We start from the raw sequence: 21,551 nt of genomic DNA on the forward strand, positions 1-21,551 counted from the left end.
TGATGTTATATTGTTTATGCTCTTGGCATTTACATAATTGGATAAGACAAATACAGTAAATATATTTGATTAAATAAATTAAACTTTGTTTTTAATAGGATTTGAAGAGTTTTCTGGCTCGTCCGAATGCTTTAACACACTTGGACTTGTCTTTCACTGGCTTAGCCCTTGATGAAATCTTTAATGCACTTGTTCGAGGATGTCTTCTGAAATTATCCCACCTGAACTTGAGTGGTAACACTTTTACAACAAAGTACGTGGTATAACTGTTAACTGCTGTATATTGAGAATCTCAATATACTGTATGATTGTATATATGATCATATATATTTTTGTACTCTTTGCATATAATATTTTTGTAATTCAATTATATAATGTTGCCTATTTTAATATTATATTTTATCATCTTTTTATTTAAAAAACATTGAACAAATGTAAATGCACTATATATATAAATATAATCATTATTTGTTTTGAATTTCCTTTTATATGGAACCAAAATTGCCTACTTTAAATGAACCGATGAAGTTTTTCAATCATAATAATAATTATTATTATTATTTAATCATTATATTTTGAATTTCTTCTTTCCCAGGAAAGCAAAACCAGCGGCTATTCCTCAGTCTATCAAGAACTTCTTCGCGTCAGCAATGGAACTAAAGGTTGTTGGACTTGCAGGAAACAAGCTGCCACCAGAGGTTGTCAAGTAAGTGTTTTCTTGTAGAAGGTATCTAGGGGGTGAATTGAAAATTATCAAATAAAAAAAATCATGCTCAAGAAGTTAACAATCACAATCACTTAATGTTGCAAGGTAGCTCCCCCTAACGTAATCAACTCACCATTTCACCTTCAGGCCCCCTCCCAATTTCAAGAGTTCTAGATATGTCACTGAAAAAAATGTGATGTGCACTATTGATTTTGTGTATCAGTCTTGTTACGTAATATATGTGGCAAAGACCAGCCAAACCAGTCACTTGTCGCAAATCCTGTTTTGGAGATAGTGGCCAAAACATGCTGGAATGTCAAAATTTTGAAAATCTATTTTATTGCACTAAACTAACCTTTATATATCTATACATCATGTTATGCTGTTATTTTCCTCGTTTTCAATGTTAAAATAACAATTTTTAACTATTTGATGATGGTTTCTGCCTAAGAAATGCCAAAAAGCGTAAACTTTGAAGGCTGATTTCCAAAATATTGTTCTTCAAACAGCTGTATGTTTAAACTCCTGTAGCTTCATAATGAAATGGGTTTTTTTACCATTTTATAGCTCTCATTTTACTTTTTAATCCAGTATTAATAACGAAAAATTGTTTTTTGTGACAAGTGACTGGTTTGGCTTGTCTTTGCCACATATATAAATGATAAATGCTAATGAATAACTATTTCATAACTTCTGATTTTCAGGGAGGTTATATTAGCAATTAGTATGAACAAGAATATTACAGATATTGAACTGGATTTAAGCAGTAATGAAGTAAGTTTGCCATGGTGATGTCTAAGAAAAATACATTGTTAAAGGGTATTGGTTAAAAGGGCCATGTATTTCATTAAAATCCCAGAGAAACATAACAATTTACCATCACACTAATTCTGCAACTATTAATTTTTTGACTTCATAAAGATGTGTGCAAGTTACTAACCTATCAATGTAATGTGTATAAAATTAATCTCCAAAAACAAGACAAATGAGAGATAACAAAGAATAAGTCATATTGCTTTTAATGTGGGCAGTTGAGCCTGAAATTGCGCACCTTCACGCAAAGACATTACATGATGAAACCATTTGAATTGTGGTGAAAAAAAATGTCTATTAAAGCAAATGTTGGGTCTACACTAACGTTTTGGAAGCAGAGTATGTGGGGAAAATCCTTTATGCTCATGTGACGTCTAGAGACCCTATTTATTTGCACTATATAGGTGCTTCTTATCCATCGTTCTTCATACATTTTATTCATACTAATATTTCTCAATCCAATTTTTAATTGAAAGTTAAATAACATACAAAGAAACAGTATAAACACAGATATTTTGTATTTTTCTTTTGGATTTTTTTTGTATTGTTTTCTTATATATTTTCTAAAATAATGCTCTGAGGTAGATGGTACTACATCAAGTACACGTGGTGTACTGAAACTATATAATAATTATTATCACATTATATCATTAATATTGTTATATTTTCTTTGCAGCTAAAAGCAGCAGGATGCCTGATGCTTGAGAGTGTGATAGCTTGTGTTGGGAACATCCGATCACTAGATATTAGTGACAATGACATCAATGACGGCCTAGCTAGCTTCTTAGACTGGGTTTGTGAAAATAAAACCCTTAGAGTTCTGAATGTCTCCAAGAATCTAATCAGAGCCAAGTAAGTTTTGAATTATTAAATCAATTTCCGATGTTAAACTTTGAAAATTTTGAATTGCTAAATGATGCAAGAAGTAGCTCTTAAGTGTTGTAGAATGCTGAATTTGATATGTTCAAGACTCAGAATACCAGGAACTATAATAACAAATTATACAAATGAACTATCCTAAACATGTTACATTTTAAACCCCCTATAGTTTCCTTATATACAGCACTCTAAAAATGCCCTGTAGTAATTATTTGTTCATTATTATTGTATTATCAGGGGTTCCATTAAGGTGTTTAAAGTAGTAGCAGAATGAGTAAGAGTTACAGGAGAGATTCTGGGTAGAGGGGAAATGCCCCGAAGCCAAAGCATGTTGATGCATTTCAAAGGCTGAGATTGGATCTCCAGGGATTCTTTAACCACATCACAACTTGTACAACATAAAATCTGTAACTAAAGTAAATCAGACAATATAATAAATAAGAAATGGATAAAAAGTCGAAGTTGCCGACTGCTACTAATGAAACCCCTGAATTATTGTATTTTTCTATAATATTTTTGTCACAATTTGCTTTTGTATTATTGCTGTTACTTATCTCTTGACCACAGATCCCTTGATAAAGTGATGGACGCATTTGTAAAGCTGATTCAAGAGGAAGAACTAGTAAGTTGTAAACAAGTGCCGTAGTTCCTTGGGTATAAGCCCACCCACCCGCTTATTTATTCCCAATTTTACATATCAGCCTTGCCTCAGGCAAACTCCCAGCGTATGGTTTTGAATGAGTACCTTAGCTGACTTCTACAAATACTCTAAAATAAATAAAGTATTGGCTTTAAATAAGGCATGCAGTGCTGAACAAAATTCCCTCCCCACCCCAAAAAAAAAAAAAAAATAATAATTTCGCCCAGGGGGGGGGGGGGTGGTCTTATACCTGAGGAAATATGATAATAATAATTTCAAAAGACTAATATCTAATTTTTAGTTTCTTCAAAAAAGGCTCTGTGTACATTGTTTTTTTTTAATTTGTCATATGTTAATTTTCCAAATAATATGTTAATGTTATTATTTTAGCAGTATCATCTTCATAAGTTTATATGATGTTAAACATTGATTTACAAGTTCGTATATGAAAACAAAATATAATGTGAAAGAATATATAAATAGAATATATATTTAGCATACCACAGTTGAGTAACCAAATGGTAGTCTGAGGGTCTTGGGTTCCAATCCTATATGGAGACAATAGGTTTGTTTGCAAAAAAATTTCTTATGAAAAATATCAAGGAATATATACATTCATTTTTTTAAAAATTCCTTTTTTCTTTTATACTGGGAAACCTGTTCAGTAGGAAATCTGTGGTTCTACCACAAAGCCTAGTGCAAAAAAGACAATATTCACATTTTTAAAAAAAAGCAACATTTGCTGACTTTCTTTTTATTTTTCTCCCATCTATGCCTTACTGTAGCCTTTGGAAAACTTATCAATGGCCGACTGTCACCTGAACTATGAAACCATTGTTATCATTAATGCTCTTGGAAGTAACACATCACTCACCAGTATCGACTTCAGGTATGTGTTTCCTGAAATATTATCTTACTTTCCATTCATTTTTATGAATCTGCAGGTTGGCATGAAGATATGTTGTTATACTTCCTAAGTTATAAGCCTACCCACCTTGAAAACAAAATTTGGTTGACTTTGAGTATGTACTTACACACAAGGATCAGCAAAAATGTAAACTTGTAGTAGTTGTGTGATTGTGAGTGTAAAGTCGACATGAGCACTACTGGCAACTAGTGAGGTCAGTTGAATCAAGTCGTATGTGTGACATAAGTTTAGCTTATTAAATATCTTTTATATTTTTTTACAGTGGAAACAATATGCGAGACCTTGGTGCCAAGATGCTAGCCAAAGCATTAATGATCAACTCTAAGCTAGAATTTGTGAACTGTGATCGCAACAACATCACTGCTGATGGGTACAGAGAAATTGCCAATGCTCTAGAAAGGTAAAAATAAAGTCAAAAACCATGTATTAATATGATATATAATATTAGTTGTTGGTATTGTAATGTTATTACCAGGTGGTTTTTCATGTCCACTGGTTCACATTCAAAACAAAGGTTTTTTTTTTTTCATTTAAAGGTAATGATTATTCTGTTGTTGTTAACTTTTATGTAGAAATTACACTTTGAAGGAATTCCCAATGCCAGTACATGATATCCATAATAATTCACGTCAGGATTGCAGCAAATTAGAAGCCCCGCTGCATAGAATACAACAACTCATTCAGCGTAACCACAGTTCACGCAAGTTTATTGATGATCAAGCTTTCCGTCTCCAACAAGGCTTCCTCTACACCACAGCTCACCAGGTCAAGTCTATTTTGTTTTTCCATCCTTTATTAATTTCTCTGCCTTCATTTGTTTAACGAACAACTGCAGATTTAATACCTTGTATTTGTTGAATATTTAAAGAGGCCCTGTCATTGGATTTATTCGATGTAAGCACCAGGGATAGCCCCATAAGTCTTAAAAGACTTAGTTCCAGTGATGTCTTTCTCATGGTAATTTGGTAGTACACTGGGAGACAATCCCTCACAAGAGTGTACTGTATTCTTTATCATGCAATGGCAATTTTTCACATGGTACCAATGACTGACACATCTTTTGATCATTTTAAAAATATATATCAAAAATATGAGAAATAAATAAGAGATTGCAAAAAATATGTTTTAATTTTTGTTGGCAGATGGTTGACAAGATGGTGGTGCAGATTCAGGACAAGGCAATGGAACTGGAAAGCCAGGACTCGGACGTTGTTAAATTGTTTGTAGAGGAGGGAGAGAAATACATCAAGGACGCTGACAATTCAAAGAAGGTGAACAAAGTCTTTACCCACAATCCTTTGATTTTACAGCTTAATAACTAAACTATCCAGCACTTATATCTTGTATATCAAGAATAAGACCTTTTTTGGCTGTAGAATTTATTACCCCTTGTCTGTAATCAAAGAGCTATGCGACCAATGTACTCAATCAGGAATGTCGTTGTGCAGGACTGAGGTGGGCGGAACTGCCCAGCCTTGACATCTTGCACCCGTCTTAAAAGCCATTTATAAAGTCTTCCACCCAGCCTCATACAAACCCTCCTGCCCACCCTTCAAAATCATGCACAAACACAAGTTTTTGCCCAATAATCAAGTTATGATAATGCGTCAATCAGTCAGAATGTTGTTCGCCAAGGTGCTTGCTTCACATCCCTAATTACCGAAATCGATCCTTTTGGCTCTATAAACAGCAAGAATTCCAGTGCTTGATGGGCTTCGCTCCCTTCTGAACCCATCCCCCATTCGGTCCTTCAGCTCTTTGCTCGGTTGGCGCTTCACGCCAAAGTACACACATGTTCATGCCGAACCCACCCCAAAAATTCTAACATCCACCCTCAGTTTTCAATAGCTACATCCCTGCTCAATATCAATTATTGTGTCCTGTATAAAGTGATCATATACCTAGAATAACGTTTGGTTTTGTGTAGGGTAAAAAAATTTGTAAAACAGGGCCATTGTTTTACTGTAAAATAATGACATCCATCCCCAGTAAAATAATAATACTAACTCTATCTCTGTTATTTTCTATTAAGTTAACATAATGAAGCTATGCTGTTGTAAAATGAGGTGAATTTAGGCAAAAATACAAATCATTGTCTATTCAAATATTGTTCCATAGTCACTATTTTAATAAATATCTTATCTAACACCAGAAATCACTTCCACTCCAAGAGAAGTATTCCATCTCATGCAGCTGTCTGATATATATACATGCATACACACACACACACACACACACACACAGTATTTTCACCAAATTTGAAATGAAAATTTTAGATAACCTGGCAACCACCACTGGAGGACTTCCAGAGCTCTAGCATTTCACTCTACGTAGTTACCATAATTAAATGATAAAAACTAAATTAATAATGGGCACAAATATTTTAAAACAAAAACATAACAAAATTTTTACATTAAAAACAAAGCTAAGTCTTAAAAAGATATTTCAATGTTTCCATATACATTAATTAACATGATCGTATGTGTTGTCTACTGCTGCTATGGCAAAGGTCTAGCGGCGCGATCCACTGTGCGGTGCTCTATTTGTAACTAGCCAGTTGCTCAGGCTACGATGCGGGAAGTCCCCCAGTATAAGTGAGACATTGGTGGCACTGTTTCAAAATAGATTTGGTAAAATGGTGTATATTTCAAGGACAAAAGTAATGTGACCAGAAACCTTTAAAATTGCATTGCATACTTCCTTTCAAGCTTCACTTTCACTTTGAGAATTTTATTGTTTTTATTTTATATAAGTCAGCAGTTGCACAAACTTTTTTTTTAGCCATCACTGTATGCCATAAATCTCATTTTATCATTTAGATAATAATCTTTAGTTTTATTGGTAACAATGCATGTGAAAATATATAAGACATATATAAGTCTTTTTCAAGAAAGATTCAATGCATCTTATACATATTTTGTTTAATTCTTTATAATCAGTTGCTGGCAATGATGCATGATGTAGCCTTAAAATCCAGTCTTGTGACTGTTGAATCAAAGCTCAAGTCTCTAGCCTCCGAGGTGCAACAGACGGTTCAAAGTAAACTCAAAGTGAGTAACGATTTCTGGTAAATAAAATAAAGCAAACAAAATTGACCTGCTGTAGAATTGAACCTGTACTGTAACTTCACAGTACCTTTATGTTACTTTGCCAACCAAACTAGCTCAAAAGCAGAACCTACTAGAATTGGATGTAGTGTGTGACACATGACTGCAATATTATGCATATTCATAAAGCTTGCTTCCATACAATCGCTACACAGGTAGCCAGCAGCTTTTGGTGATGCTGATTGGTCGGTCAAATTTGGAAGCCTTCCCTAATTTGTGTGGGACTGCTACACAGTACAGCGATTGCGCTGAAAACACTGCAGTGACAGTGTAGCCGTTTTAAGGAAACCAGGCTTAACTTTAATCCCATATTTTCTTTCAAATCAAATTTTGTATGCCCAAAAATTTGCCTTAATTAGGAAGTCAAACAATCAAATGCATACTTTGTAATTCTTATCAGTCTCTATTGGTCAAACATTTTAGAACCTGCTATTTTGTATTCTATTTTTCTGCTTCATTTTTTGATGATTTAATGAATTAAAGAGATAGACAGTAAAATTAAAATGTTTTCCATTCTATCAAACATTTATTTCCTTACAACTGAGTTAAAGTATGAAAATAAATGTGGATTTGCAATTGGAAAATGGCTATGCACGTATAATTTGACTGTGTATCGAGCATGTTACATCATAATATTTTAAGTATGTTAAAGTCTGTTTGCCTGTATATAGAGGGCTTATGTAGATTCCTTAAAACTATACAGTTGTTTCTGGAATGTAATAATAAAGTTAATTAACTAGAATATAAGTCTGCTTTGAAAATATGCTTGAAATTAAAATGGTACAATTTTATAACCCATAAAAATTACGGTCTTCAAGTAAGCTGAAAAATTCTAATGATATTGCACATAAAAAGTACAGAAAGAGGGAAAAAGGAGGTATAGGTCGAAACATGAAGAGAGTAGCTTAGCTCAGTCAGCTAAACTTGTGGTAGCCACAGCGTGTGCACTGAACCATAAAGATCTCTTGGTTCTCTGGTTCAATTCCTATCCCTGCTCTACTTGTATTTCAGCTAGAGGGCTGAAATGCAAGTTACTATACAGCATCATCTTTTGGATGAGTCGCATGTGCATTATAGCCCATGTGCATGTTAAAGAACACAAAAATGCAGACTCTCTAGAGTAGGGGATTGTCTCCCGGTGAACTGCACAATTCACCATCAGAAGGACCCCACTGGAAAATAAGTCTTAGGACTCTAAAAATACCCATCTATTTTTTTGGGCATTTCGGCCAGACTTTACTAACTGGACCCTGGGTGAGGAGCTTTTTTTTTTAACCTGTGCCAATATTAAAACTGTATAGTAGTTAGTTGCACTTTTGAATTCCCCTCTGCCACATGACTTACCCATTTCATCCACACCGTTACATCTTTGTGTTTGTATATGGGTGGAATGTAGTGATTTAATAGATACTGTACTATGGAAAGTAAAACTTTGTTTTAAAATCTCAAGTTCCTAATGTTTGTTGTGCAGCTCGGGCAGGACTTAAGATTGGTAGTATTTGGAAACACTTTGACAACAAAAGGACCGAGAGACTAGTGCATGCCTACATAACATCAAGACTGGATTCGTGCAACTCAATGTTGTACGGGCTACCAAAATCTAAAAATTGCAAAATTACAGTTAATTCAGAACACTGCAGCACGCATATTTACTGGGACTAAGGCTTTTGCCAATATCACTCCAATCCTTAAAGACCTCCACTTGCTTCCTGTCCACCAAAGAATTAATTTCAATATTGACCACGTACAAGAGCCTTATTACAACTTCACCATTCTACATTGTGGAGCTCATCACACCATTGTCTTCCTAGGCAATTAAGATCCTCTACACAGAAGAAACTTAACATCTCAAAACTGGCTACTATTTTCTATGGCAATAGATCATTCATCTTTTCTGCTGCTCGTCTTTGGAATAATCTTCCACAAGCTATTAAACACACAGAGTCAATTGACATTTTAAAAAACGTCTTAAGCATCATCCTTTGACGAATTACTTTGCTCCTCTTGCTTAAACTCAGAAACTTATTGAATCTGTTATATTTTTCCTCAAATTTCACTCTGCACTTTTTTGTTGGTAGGATAGGATAGTCAGATTCCACTTTCACTCGAACTCCTGTGAGTTCTGTTCCAGCGAGCTCTCAATTGACATGTCGACCAGGACGCGAAGCTCTGCCCACAAAGTCACAAAAACCTTACTAGACTTACCGAGTTGGTGAAGATTTTCTTTGCTATCAACCTTCTTTAAGAAAGAGAATTCAGGGTAGGCGGTATGCACATGAATCATATATTCATAGTGTTAATCTATTTCATGGAACATGGCGGGGAAATTGTTGTAAAAGCCTTTGTATTTTGCTCCCAAAGGAAGAGGGAAAAGCCGCATTCAGTCAACCTTGTCGGCAAAGGTCAAGTCACTGATGCGCACTACTCGTGTAAATCTGGGTATCTATAACTAAGCACAGACATGCCGGGTGGAATTATTTAGGTAGCGGAGTCAACACCTGTAATTATTCAAAACCAAGCTGCTGTTCAACTCAATTAAATTATTAATATTTAAAGGAACATCAGAATGAATAAATTTGAAAATATAAAAATATTAATCTTGTAGGTTCAAGGTCCAATTTATTCAGTCGTATACAAAAATACATGAAATGTGGCTTCCTGGGAAGCTGCATTTCATTTATTTTTGTATACGACTGAATAAATTGAACCTTGACCTACAAGATTAATATTCTTATATTTTGTAGCAGATTTTTATATTTTTGTAGTAGATCAGATATGTACAGTACCTGATTGCAATATCTTCTGTGTAAATTTACAAATTGGCAAAAAGAATAATGTTTTGAACATTAAATTCCACAAACTAAATAGCCAAAATCAAGATTATATTCTTTAATTTGGTTTTGTTCATTTTGTGATAGATTTGGCTTAATGTGTTTTTATTTACTAATTTTAATATTGTGGCTGCATTTTCAATCCTTCTTTACAAGTATTCAAAAAGAAGAATTTTCTATTTTATCTACAGATTAGTGATGCTTTGATATACCTGTCTCTTATACACATCTAGATGTGTATAAGAGACAGAGCTCAGTCAGCTAAACCTACTTGGATTAATATGTCTGTGAGAAAATCCTTAAGGAGTAAGTAAATGACCAATCTGGTCTGGTGTATTGAGTAGTGTTTCAATATGAAACAGTTGTGGGTGTGAAGGATGCAATACAGAGTATATTCACATGGTGTACATACACGATTTAGTCATCAAGTTCATAAGGCTACTATTCTTATGCCTTGTACTATCCTTCTTCTTCAGTTAAGTTGTCGGCTTCATCTTGTTGAAGATTTTGCAAATGTTAAGTGTGCTCATAAGCAAGCAATCAACTTTTTGAACACTGTATTTTCTTCCCCACTCTTTAACCCACCTCTCCCATCCCCCCTCCCCAAAAAATGTTTAGTTCATACTTAGTTGTATGATATCCTTATACTGTATGCTCTTATTTGGAAATTTGTAGGAAACTTTAAACAGCATGTTGGATTGTGCCGAAGAACAGTGTGAGACGGTGATGGAAAAGCCAGAAATCAAGTCAGAGTTGCTATCGGCTGTGGAAGAACGTGCAGTTCTACCCGATCGCTTTATGCAAGATGTCTTAGACCAAGCCGCGGCTGATATCAGCAACAAAATCAGGTATGTTATCTGTTATGATTTATCTGTGGTGACTGATTGTTACGTGTTTATGCTGCCAGGCTTTGGAATGAATGTAACAACATATTTTGAAAGTTAATTTGTAATTCATTGAAGTTCATTCCACATTTTAGGAAGTTCGTTCTACATGTTTGTGTTATCTGAACAGCATCATTTTCAGCAAGAGAAGCTTGATGCTCAAAATTAAACTTTCTTAGGCGACACTTTTTTATTCCTTGTTTTGCAAAATTATATTTTTTAAGATCGTCAGTGGAGGGTGGAAAAAAAAATAACATTATGTTTTCTTATTTAACAAATAGTTTCAGCAGAAACATCCAGACGGAGGGGAAAATAAAAATAAAATTTTATTGTTGAATGTAAACAGTGTATAATGGAATGGTAAAATGCTTTAACTTTATATAGTTAGGAAGGAATATACATGTATTATTTTTGCAGATTTCAAGGCAGTGCTGTGCGTAATGAAAAGAAAGGAAAACTTTAAATAATTTTTTTCTGAAATTTGAATTTTTTGTGACAGCGGGTGCACTAATTGCCCAAAAATAATAATTTATTTTTATTTGAAATCATCATTATTGGCAGGTGGAAGGTTTGCTAAACAAGGTATATAAATAATCTTGCCTTATCTTAGGGGTAATCAAATGTTTGTGAGTAATATAGTAATATGGACTTTCACCCTCTAGCACCATGGAAAATATTGCTCAATTAAGCCCTTAGACAGTAAGTAAGCAAGAATATATTGGTTTATTTTATGTTGCTAATGCTTGTTTCTATTTGTCCACAGTGAGGTTCATTTAGCGATGGCTGCTCAAATCTCGGACACTGTGGTTGGTGATATTCTTGCAAATTTGGAAGATTGTTTCAAAAACCTTGTAAGTTACAGTATGTCAGAGACATTATAGAATCTTCATGCAATTCAAATTGTTTGCTTAATATTGAAAATATAGATGTGGAATCAGTCATTCTATATATATGGCATCATTGTACAGTCACTACTCCTATACGATACTGTATAATTATATATGCATCTCATCCAATTTGTACTTCTGGGTAAAGAAAGACAAACAGAGCTAAAGTACTTTGCCCATGGGACAAAAAAATGAACAGCAAGGGATTTGAACCTCTGACTTCAAGGATTCTGAACCTTAGCCACAACCAATCACTTCCGCTTACCTCTATAAACCAACAATTGTCTTTGTACACCATGACAAAATATTAGAACTGTCCTTTAGTATAGTATATCATTGCCCATCATAATTTGTTGTTATCCTTATTAGTGGTCAATCAATTAAACAACCAATTAATTATTCTTATTTCATACATTGTATCTATGCTAAGCACATAGTACAAAACCATAATTAATTAGAAATATTTGATACTATTCCAATGCTCATAATATCATTTAGTTATTGTTGTCATTTAATTAATTGAAATAAAATATAATTTACTTTACTTCCAAGCTTTCATTACTATTCCCAGCAACTTCTTCAGGGAAACAGATCCATATGTCACATGATCATTCAAGCATGAATTTGAATTTGACCATGTGACAACACCTCCTCCAGTACTGCTGGTAGCTCATATCCACCATCACGGGTGAGGGTGGGGTGACTGGACCGAATTTCCATAGAATCTTGTCTTCCTTGGCCAATACCTCTTTTCTCGGTAGATAACTGTTGTATTCTTCTAAGTGATACTATGGTTAGTTGCTTTAATATGTTGCCCTACTGCATTGAGTGTTTTTCCTGCGGTTTTCGCATGTTCAGAGAATCTTGATTCCAATATCTTGCAGTTTCACCCACATATTTTTCACCACATGAACAGTCAATCTGATAGTGCCACATGTATAGTGGATTAGGGTCCTTAGGATGGACCAGCATGGATCTTAATGTATTGAATGATTTGTAGTAGGAGTTTATGCCAAGTTTTTGAAAAATTAATTCCAATTACAACAATAACAAATTGATAATAATTAATGAGATGATAAGAGATGTTTGTTTCAGAAACAGAAAGAGCTGTATACAATTAATATGTTTGTGGACATAAATATGTAAAATATTATAAGCAACAGTTTACAAATATCATGTGTTACATCTAGTTATCACATGATAATAAGATAAAAATCAATGTGTTTCAATTTAAAATGTGCATCTACATGACTTAACAATGTAAATATTTAAAGGTGAATTTAGTCAATATAATAATTTTGTTATGTACATTGAATCAACCAGTTAAATTTTTCACAGTAACTTGATTTTGTTTCCTCATTTACTCTGATTATATATGAAACAACCATAGTAATTGTTTCAGTTTTTGTTGACTGTTATCATATGAGGAAGTATGAAAGTAGTATTTGTGCCACGATCACATACTAATCCACTCCATGTTTCAATATTGTGGAATATACAAGCATCTGTGCAATTGAGTTGAGTACCTCTTTGTAAGATCGAAAAATGAAAAGGATGAGAAGAGTTGCAGGGACATTTAATGTCCGCACTATTTACTCCAGAACCAGACGAATTATTGGACATGCTGTGTCCACTTTGGCTCTTCCCTGGAACCAAGTACGATGTATTCTTTTTGGGATGCTTAGAATCATTATTAGGCTTGCCACCGGAATCAAGGTGGATGTTATGCTTTGCTTCTTGTTCATTCTAGATTTACTGCAGGTGTAAATTCCCTTTTGTAAGGATTAGGTAGGATACATATTCATTTGTAGGCCCTGATTTTAGTATGATTTCACATGACACATGCTAATCCTAGGTTTTTACTCAACCTAAAGAGAAGGAGGAAGTAAGTGTTTATAGGTAGAAATACTTGTCTAGACAACCATTAACTGTTTCATGTTGAGTGTAATGTTTTAATTATTATTAAATTTTACCAAGTTAATTTTTAACTTTACAAAAGTACTTATACCGTATTTATACTTGATGAGTGTTAATTTGAGCATCTTTAAAAGCAAAGAATTTTGTGCAATTGTAAATATATGACATGATGTTACACGTATTGTGTGTGCCTTTAAGGATATGTAGGCCTACTGCATCAATTCAGTTTTGATTAAATATAATTTACTAATATTTTAAACTAAATCTAAATTTGTTTGTTTTAAATTACACATATTGTAAATTTTATTATAATTATTCTAAATAAGCATTTAGGTATAGTTTTATGAACTATTCTTATATAATTTCTCCTAAATTTCTGAATACCCTGTATTTTGAAGTCTGTGGATTGTCTTTAGAAAATGTGTTTTACTTATATTTTTAATGTTTTCTTATACATGTGCTCACTTCCCAAATGATGAGTTTTAGAAGAATGTATAGGAATAAAAATCTCAGTAATGTGAATATTAGCTCCAGTCCTAACCAGTCAATAAAGGTGTCGCTCGTAAATTGAAGAAAGGTCTGCAAACACTTCCGGCTGTGATTGAAGGAAGTGAAATAAAATTCCACCATTGTTAGCTCACAACAGTCCACACTTTATATCTTCAGTCATTAATCAAGTTTAAAAGATGCCAGAAATGGCAATGTGAGAATGAGGTCAAAGTTGATTTAAGCTCTCTCCAAATTATCAAATTTTTCTTATAAAAAAAATGTTGTACGCTCATACAGAGAGAGCAGCTTAGCTCAGTCGGCTAATCTGGTGGTAGCCAGTGTGTGTGCTCTGAACCGTGAAGATCTCTTGGTCACTGGTTCAATTCCCATCGCTGCCTCTCCTTGTGTTTCAGCTGGAGAGCTGAAAAACAAGTTACAATAGCACACCACCTTTCGGATGAGATGTATAAGCCGTTGGTTCTATGTGCATTTATGGCACATGTGCATGTTTAAGAATGCAGTACACTCTTCAGAAATAGTAGGAGTACTGTCCAATCACCACCAGAAGGACCCCACTGGAAATAATTCTTCTTCTAGACTTTCGTGGGCTATCTTTGGTGTTTTCACAGAATAAAACCAATCCCATCCAGTAGTCATTATGTCCTTGTCATGATGTGATGTCATCATGACCATATTTACTGTAGGCATGTCACATGTTTTTGTCAAATATAATTTGATAGTGTGAACTGGGCTTCAGGTGTGTTAGTTTGGCACCTTACTGATTAAGTCGTTTCAAGTTGAATCAGGAAAATGTTAATATGAACAGTTTTAAAGTTGATTTAAATAATAGAATTAATCTCATTTTGTTCACTTAATCTCAGCATCAAAGAGGCAACACTTTTGTGGAATAAATTCCGGTCTTATTACATAAGCATGCACTTGTAGAAATAGCATTATCAGGTTTATTATATACTTCTTTTGGCCTAATGTTTCAGAACTTTACTTGAGTCACTGTATTAGTATAATTGGAGACTAAATTTTTAGAATTATACTGCAATCTAATAAAATAGTTAAGCTTTAGTGTTCAATCAGTCAATTACTTCATAATCACTTTGTCCAAGTTTATTATGTATTACTTTTTTGTGTACATTATATTGTTAAATGTAGATATTCATGGGAGCAATACAATATATTAATAAAAAAAGAAATGTCTAAACACAATTATTTTATACCTAAAATCTTACAACCAAGTCTCTTTATGAGGCCAAGGGAGCTCTTTCTGATTCTCCGAATGTACTGATGCTTTCATGCCAGCATTGAGCCCTCGACTTTTCAATTGAAAGGCTGGATCCTAACCATGCCACAAACCTCCCACTTATTTATACTGATAAATTATTATAGTAGTGGATCCAGATGAACTCTTGTAGTGCTAAGTTTAAGTGATTATTTTAAAGGTCATTGCATGTAAACCAAATAACATGGGTCATGCTGTTTGTAAAGCATTTAGTAATTACATAACAGCTGTCAAAATCAACCAAACGTCATTGTTTTTCAATAGTGTATTTACATATGAAATTATATGCCATTGTTTATAAACTTTGACCTTAAACATGGACAGGTGAACTTATAAGACAACTTATAAGCCAATTCGTAGTTAGAACCGTGGATGCCCGTATGAAGGTCAGTCGACATAAACACCATACACAACACAGGCACAGGTTGATTGACCTTATATATGAACATGCGCAGCTCCAACCATGAATTGCCTTATTGTCTATGGCGTCTATGCACATTTTATTGTTATAATATGTTCAACATTTCATTTGCTTATTTTTCAAAATAATGATAATATGTTTCTGTGTTACAGTCTGAGCATGCGGAGAATGTACCTTCACTGGATAAGCCTAACAAAGAATCGTTTTTAGATGATGAAAAATTTGATGCTACCGAAGTTGTCAATGAAGCTCCAATCTCAGAACCACCCGTAAACCCTGCACTCTCCCGTGTAAAGGTAAGGGGCTTTTGTAATATTGCAATTGTTTTGTTAATAAAAGAAATAACAGTATTGATAATAATAATAATAATAACTTTATTGTTTCTCTTTTGTAACAGAAGCACAATCGCTAAAGAGATGTGCAACAATAATTCACAATATAAGAGTAATAATAATATATGTACATTTGTCTTGCTATAGACATTTCGTACTTAACTAATATACTGTCTAATAATACTTTATCAGTATTTTGAATTTTTTACTTAACTAATATCGAAAAGAAATTATAACACGCATCCCAAGAAATGAAATACACGCCACCACGCTCGACACCGTTCACGCCATTGCCAGGAATTCCTGACGATGCGTGACCAATGCCGAAACTCAACAGTGCGCATTCCATCTCCCGGAAAATGCATTACACTTTGTCTGAATAAAATGAAACGAAACAAAAAGAAACTTAAGAAGAAAAAAGAAAAGAAAAGAAAACGAAAAAAAAACAAAACGATAATAATAATTTTTTTTCTCTCTCTCTCTTCCCTCCCCTTCCCCCTTTCCTTCCCTTTTCCTCTCTTTTTTCTTCTTCCCCTCTCCCTCCTCCTTCTCTTCTCTCTCTTTTTTTTTCTTCTCCACTTCCACGACTTTCTTTTTTTCTCTCTCTCCTACTCTTCCCCTTTTCCTTCTTTTTCTTTCTATTTTTTTTTTTTTTTTGATAGTTTGTTAAACTGGTGTTGTATAGACACTCTGCATGTGTAGTACAAGGGTCTTTCAGTTCCAGGAGATCCGTGGCTCCAGTGGATCATTGGGTCTCTGGAGATCCTTGGGCTTATGCAGATCCTTTATTCCTGGGAATCATTGAGTTACTGGCATCCTTGAGAGCTTTGGGATTCTTGTTTTTGACAAAAACTTGGGAACATAAGTATTTATAAAAGGGGCCTAACCAAACTTGTATTAGCACCAGTGTAGTAATCTTGTTGTACCTTGTATCTTGTAACTTGCATAATAATAATCATAATCTATAACAAATTTGGGTTTATATTGAAATAATATAAAAAACAGTATTAAATATTGATACAGTAATATTTTATAGTTAGAACATTGAAAATGATAAAATTACTTAAATGTCAGTAGACTTTATTTCATTTATTTAATTATTTTATTATTTTACTATTATTTTTTTGTGTTTTATATGCAATACCTTGAGAAAGAATATGTCCTAATTTAAAAATCCAAGGGTGTATAGCAATTGTCCTCATAGCTCAGTTGGTAGAGTATCCCAACAGTAATCGGAAGGTTTTTGTTTCAAATACAGATGGGTGACACACGTTTTTCTCAAATGTTTATTTCATTAAAAACTGTAATTTGAAATTAATTCAAGATGATAAATATTGATAATAATTTAACTATCAATCGTAATGGGGGACAATATCTTACTAATTAAACACTATATCCCTTAACGAACTGCACGACTGAAATAAGCACATAAAGTTGTTTTAGAATTATATGTTTCAAGGGTCTAGGCTGATTATTTTTAATATTATCGTTATTCAAAAATTAATTTTGCCACATTTACGCACTGATATTGTCACAAATTGAAAAATATACCCCTTTTCAAATTGCTTTTTAAACATGAAGGGATAAAGACACCAAACTGATATCTGAAACATCTGATCATCATATATAAATTAATCAATGGTGCAAGTTTTAACAACAAGCGTACTTGCCCACAGGGTCAAAGGTCACCATGAAAACGAGGAATTTTTGTGTATTTTTTGTCCTGAATGACCTTTTGACCTACGATTACCCCCTAAAATGATAATTGAAAAACCCAGAATTTTTTGTGGTGAAACATTTCCAACTATATATTAATAATTTATTGGGTAAGACCCATTTAATAACGAATTTGAGTACTTTAATGGAGTCTAAAAGTGAAAGAAAAATTACGCAACAAAATAAGTTAGGGTCTTTACGAAGCAATATTTTCGTAACAGGGTCCGGTATACCAAAAGTCATGTCATTCTCCTGTTCTACAGCCAAAAGTTAGTCTAGATATCAATTTTCAGTTAATTATCTTTATTCTAATTGAAGATATATCTAATTGAAAATGCAACTTTACAAATATGTCATAATTGAGAGCTAAAAAGGGGTATGACCCTAAAATTTCAAATGGCTGTAACTTTTAAACAACTTGAAATTGGCAAGTCAAATTTTGGGTTTGTTCGTCAGACATGTTGGTGCACATTATATCCAAGTTTCAAGAAAATCTGAGACGGTACCCAGCCATCCCATTTGTTGAGTTGGCACGGAATGACCCAAATAATAGATTATTTTTGATTCAAATACCGATGGAGACACATTTTTCTTAAATATTTTTTTCATTGTAATTTGAAATTATTAAAGATGATAAATATTGATAATAATTTAACTATCTATCAATCATAATTTAAAATATTATAATGCCACTTTATTTCTGTAATGCAAATAATAGATTTATTTTTGGTTCAAATACCGATGGGGACATGTTTTTCTCAAATATTTATTTCATTAAAAACTGTAATTTGAAATTAATTCCAGATGATAAATATTGATAATAATTTAACTATCAATCGTAATTAAAAATATTATAATGCCACTTTATTTCTGTAATGCAAATAATAGATTTATCTTTGGTTCAAATACCGATGGGGACACATTTTTCTCAATTATTTATTTCAATAAAACTGTAATTTGAAATTAATTCAAGATGATAAATATTGATAATAATTTAACTATCAATCGTAATTTAAAATATTACAATGCCACTTTATTTCTGTAATGCAAATAATAGATAAAACAAGATATATTCCTTGTGTCTTCATAGCACATAGAGACATCTAGCATAATGTGTTATATCAAGTAAAAATTAGTATTATTTATTATTTTATTACACAAATTAAGACCATTTAAGTTTTCAACATTATAATTTGTTAGATACTTTTCAAATTTGTGTGTGCTTTATGAACAATTTATAGTTACAGTGATTTGTAATTCCTTCCAGTATTAATTATCTGGGCTATGACCCAAATATCCAAACTTCCATTCGGTCAGTTTTATTGTGATGCTTTGATAGAACCTGACGTAAATGGACGTTTTATGTGAACAAAATAATGTCAAGGTAAATGCACCTTTGTTAGGCTAATCAATGGGATTCTTGGTTTTGTCTCTAGTCAATGACAATATAGGAAATTGCAACAGGATTTCTGTACCAGGATGAAGACAGATTTCTGTTTACAAACATATCTTTTTCCTAAGCTGCTAAGCTGTACGTGCAATGGTTATTGCATTTGTATTCTGTTCATCTGTACGATGGCTATTTCTATACCTTGTTTTGTGAACTTAAAAAATAAAAAATAAAATTTTGTTTTCTTATTTTTAGCATATGGTTTTGTTTAAAACATACAGATAAAGGCGAAAATAAAAAAAATTATTGTTGAATGTAAGCACTATAGTAATGGGATGGTTAAATGCTTTAAATTTATACAGTTAGGAATAAATTTTTTGGAAATTTCAAGGAAAGGCAGGCATAATAAAAATAAAGAAAAACAAATGTTTTCATGAGTCTTAAGTACTAACTTAGCCTTTTAAGACAAAAGGCTGTTTCCAACTCTTCTATTTAATTATTTATTTTTTATGTTGTTTAACCATTTATTCCAGTTTATTCTATGCTGTTTTATTTTGGAAGTGCCTGCACAGCCATTCACATTAGGCTTTTGACCCACTGACTATTATATGCTTCCTACTACACATTTAAAAAAAAATTCACAATGCTTCCTAATATATCCCATCTCACTCCTTGTTGTAGCCATAAATATACTGTTCGTACCTCCGCCCCAACCATGGTGCGGCTGAGGTAGCATGGTTCCTCTATCTGTAAAATTTACTGTCTGCACCCCTCCCTTCTTATCCAAGATCCCAGATGTCGTAATTTGGCGAATCATTTTCTAATCATAATCTCATTGGTGAAATATCAAACATGAGTCACCCTAAATTTTTAACGAAATTAAAAATTAAATGGAGATTAAAACAAAATTACTGAAAACTACCTTCAAATTTTGAGTCTGAGAGTGCCATTTCCAGCCACCTAGAAGTGCCATATACATAAAAGAATTGTTGGGATATGGACAATGAGTATATTTAGACATGGGGGTTCGTGCAGACTTGTTACATGTCCAGAGGGGTCCACGAACGCAAAAAGGTTGGGAATCACTGGTTTAGGAAGACTTACCAAAAATATTTTTGTGGTGAATTGTGTTGCCTAAAAAAAATGCAACTGACTTAACTGACAAAATATGTATTGTAAAGAACAGGACATTATCATGAGACTTATTACTCTCCATTCCTTATGTCAAGATTTATGCTGCTATTTCCATACATCATGATTGATGACTTTCTCCAGTTCTGTGCGTAATTTCCTCCCACTCTATCAATAAAAATGATAAACAATTGTGCCCTATAAAGCAAGATTTGTAAACTAGAACTGCATTCAGGAAACAATACAGTTATTGATACTCAGTCTTTTTCACAAGGTGGTTACCTAAAGTTGATTTATTATGAGGAATTTCTTTTCCTGGTCATCTTGCGTTTACTTTCAATACTAGTAACTGGTAGTACTAATATGAGTAATTTTATTTTAATAATGACTTACATTATATAACTATGTGATAGATAACAAAAAGTGCAACAAAAGCAATAATAGATATAAAGAATAGAATAATAATGATGATGATGGTGATGTTTTTTTTAAAATGAAAATTCAGATATATACATATTGGATCCAGATGAATTGTTTTCTTTGGACCATTTTATTGAGCCTTATAATATTCCATTGACTTTCCATTCTTCTCATAATCATTTTGTGCATTTGATTAAATAATAACAACATTTTTATTAGGTTTCTAGGTTTCCTGCATCCATTCATTTGTTTTTAGATGTATTACTTTGTCACTTGTGTATTATTTTTTTTATTAATTTATATATTTAAAAAAAATATATGTTTTATCTTGTTTTGTACTGTTTAATATTTTGATGTATTTCTTAGGTGTTTTCTTAATGTTTTTTGTGTAAATTTTCAACTATATTTGTAGCATTTATTACTTAATTTTTTCTTGATCTTGTTGAATTTTGCTTTTTTATAAATTTTTCAATATTGTTTATATTTGTTTACACTATTAATTAATTAATCTGGGCTATGACCCAATTATCCAAACTTCCATGCGGTCAGTTTTATTGTGATGCTTTGATAGGACCTGACGTAAATGGAAGTTTTATGTGAACAAAATAATGTCAAGGTAAATGCACCTTTGTTAGGCTAATCAATGGGATTTTTAGTTTTGTGTGTAGTCAATGACAATATAGGAAATTGCAACAGGATTTCTGTACCAGGATGAAGACAGATTTCTGTTTACAAACAAATGTTTTTCTTAAGCTGCTAAGCTGTA

At 32.9% G+C, this 21,551-nt stretch overlaps 1 protein-coding gene across 2 annotated transcripts in view; it reads left to right on the forward strand.

The window, feature by feature from the left end:
• LOC117114936 (F-actin-uncapping protein LRRC16A-like) overlaps window positions 1-21,551 on the forward strand; it is a 64,038-nt gene that overhangs the window by 25,969 nt on the left and 16,518 nt on the right. For both annotated transcript variants that reach the window (XM_033258564.1, XM_033258565.1), the window contains 13 exons: window positions 99-253; window positions 596-706; window positions 1,411-1,480; window positions 2,196-2,371; window positions 2,966-3,020; window positions 3,824-3,927; window positions 4,229-4,366; window positions 4,539-4,731; window positions 5,109-5,237; window positions 6,906-7,016; window positions 10,580-10,752; window positions 11,552-11,639; window positions 15,949-16,092. In XM_033258564.1, coding sequence (XP_033114455.1) covers window positions 99-253; window positions 596-706; window positions 1,411-1,480; window positions 2,196-2,371; window positions 2,966-3,020; window positions 3,824-3,927; window positions 4,229-4,366; window positions 4,539-4,731; window positions 5,109-5,237; window positions 6,906-7,016; window positions 10,580-10,752; window positions 11,552-11,639; window positions 15,949-16,092 — 1,647 coding nt within the window. The remainder of the gene's footprint in view (window positions 1-98; window positions 254-595; window positions 707-1,410; window positions 1,481-2,195; window positions 2,372-2,965; window positions 3,021-3,823; window positions 3,928-4,228; window positions 4,367-4,538; window positions 4,732-5,108; window positions 5,238-6,905; window positions 7,017-10,579; window positions 10,753-11,551; window positions 11,640-15,948; window positions 16,093-21,551) is intronic.

This window comes from Anneissia japonica, unplaced genomic scaffold (assembly GCF_011630105.1).
Source record: "Anneissia japonica isolate Jap-2015-1 unplaced genomic scaffold, ASM1163010v1 scaffold288189_len579620_cov203, whole genome shotgun sequence".
NCBI classification, from domain to species: Eukaryota; Metazoa; Echinodermata; class Crinoidea; order Comatulida; family Comatulidae; genus Anneissia; species Anneissia japonica.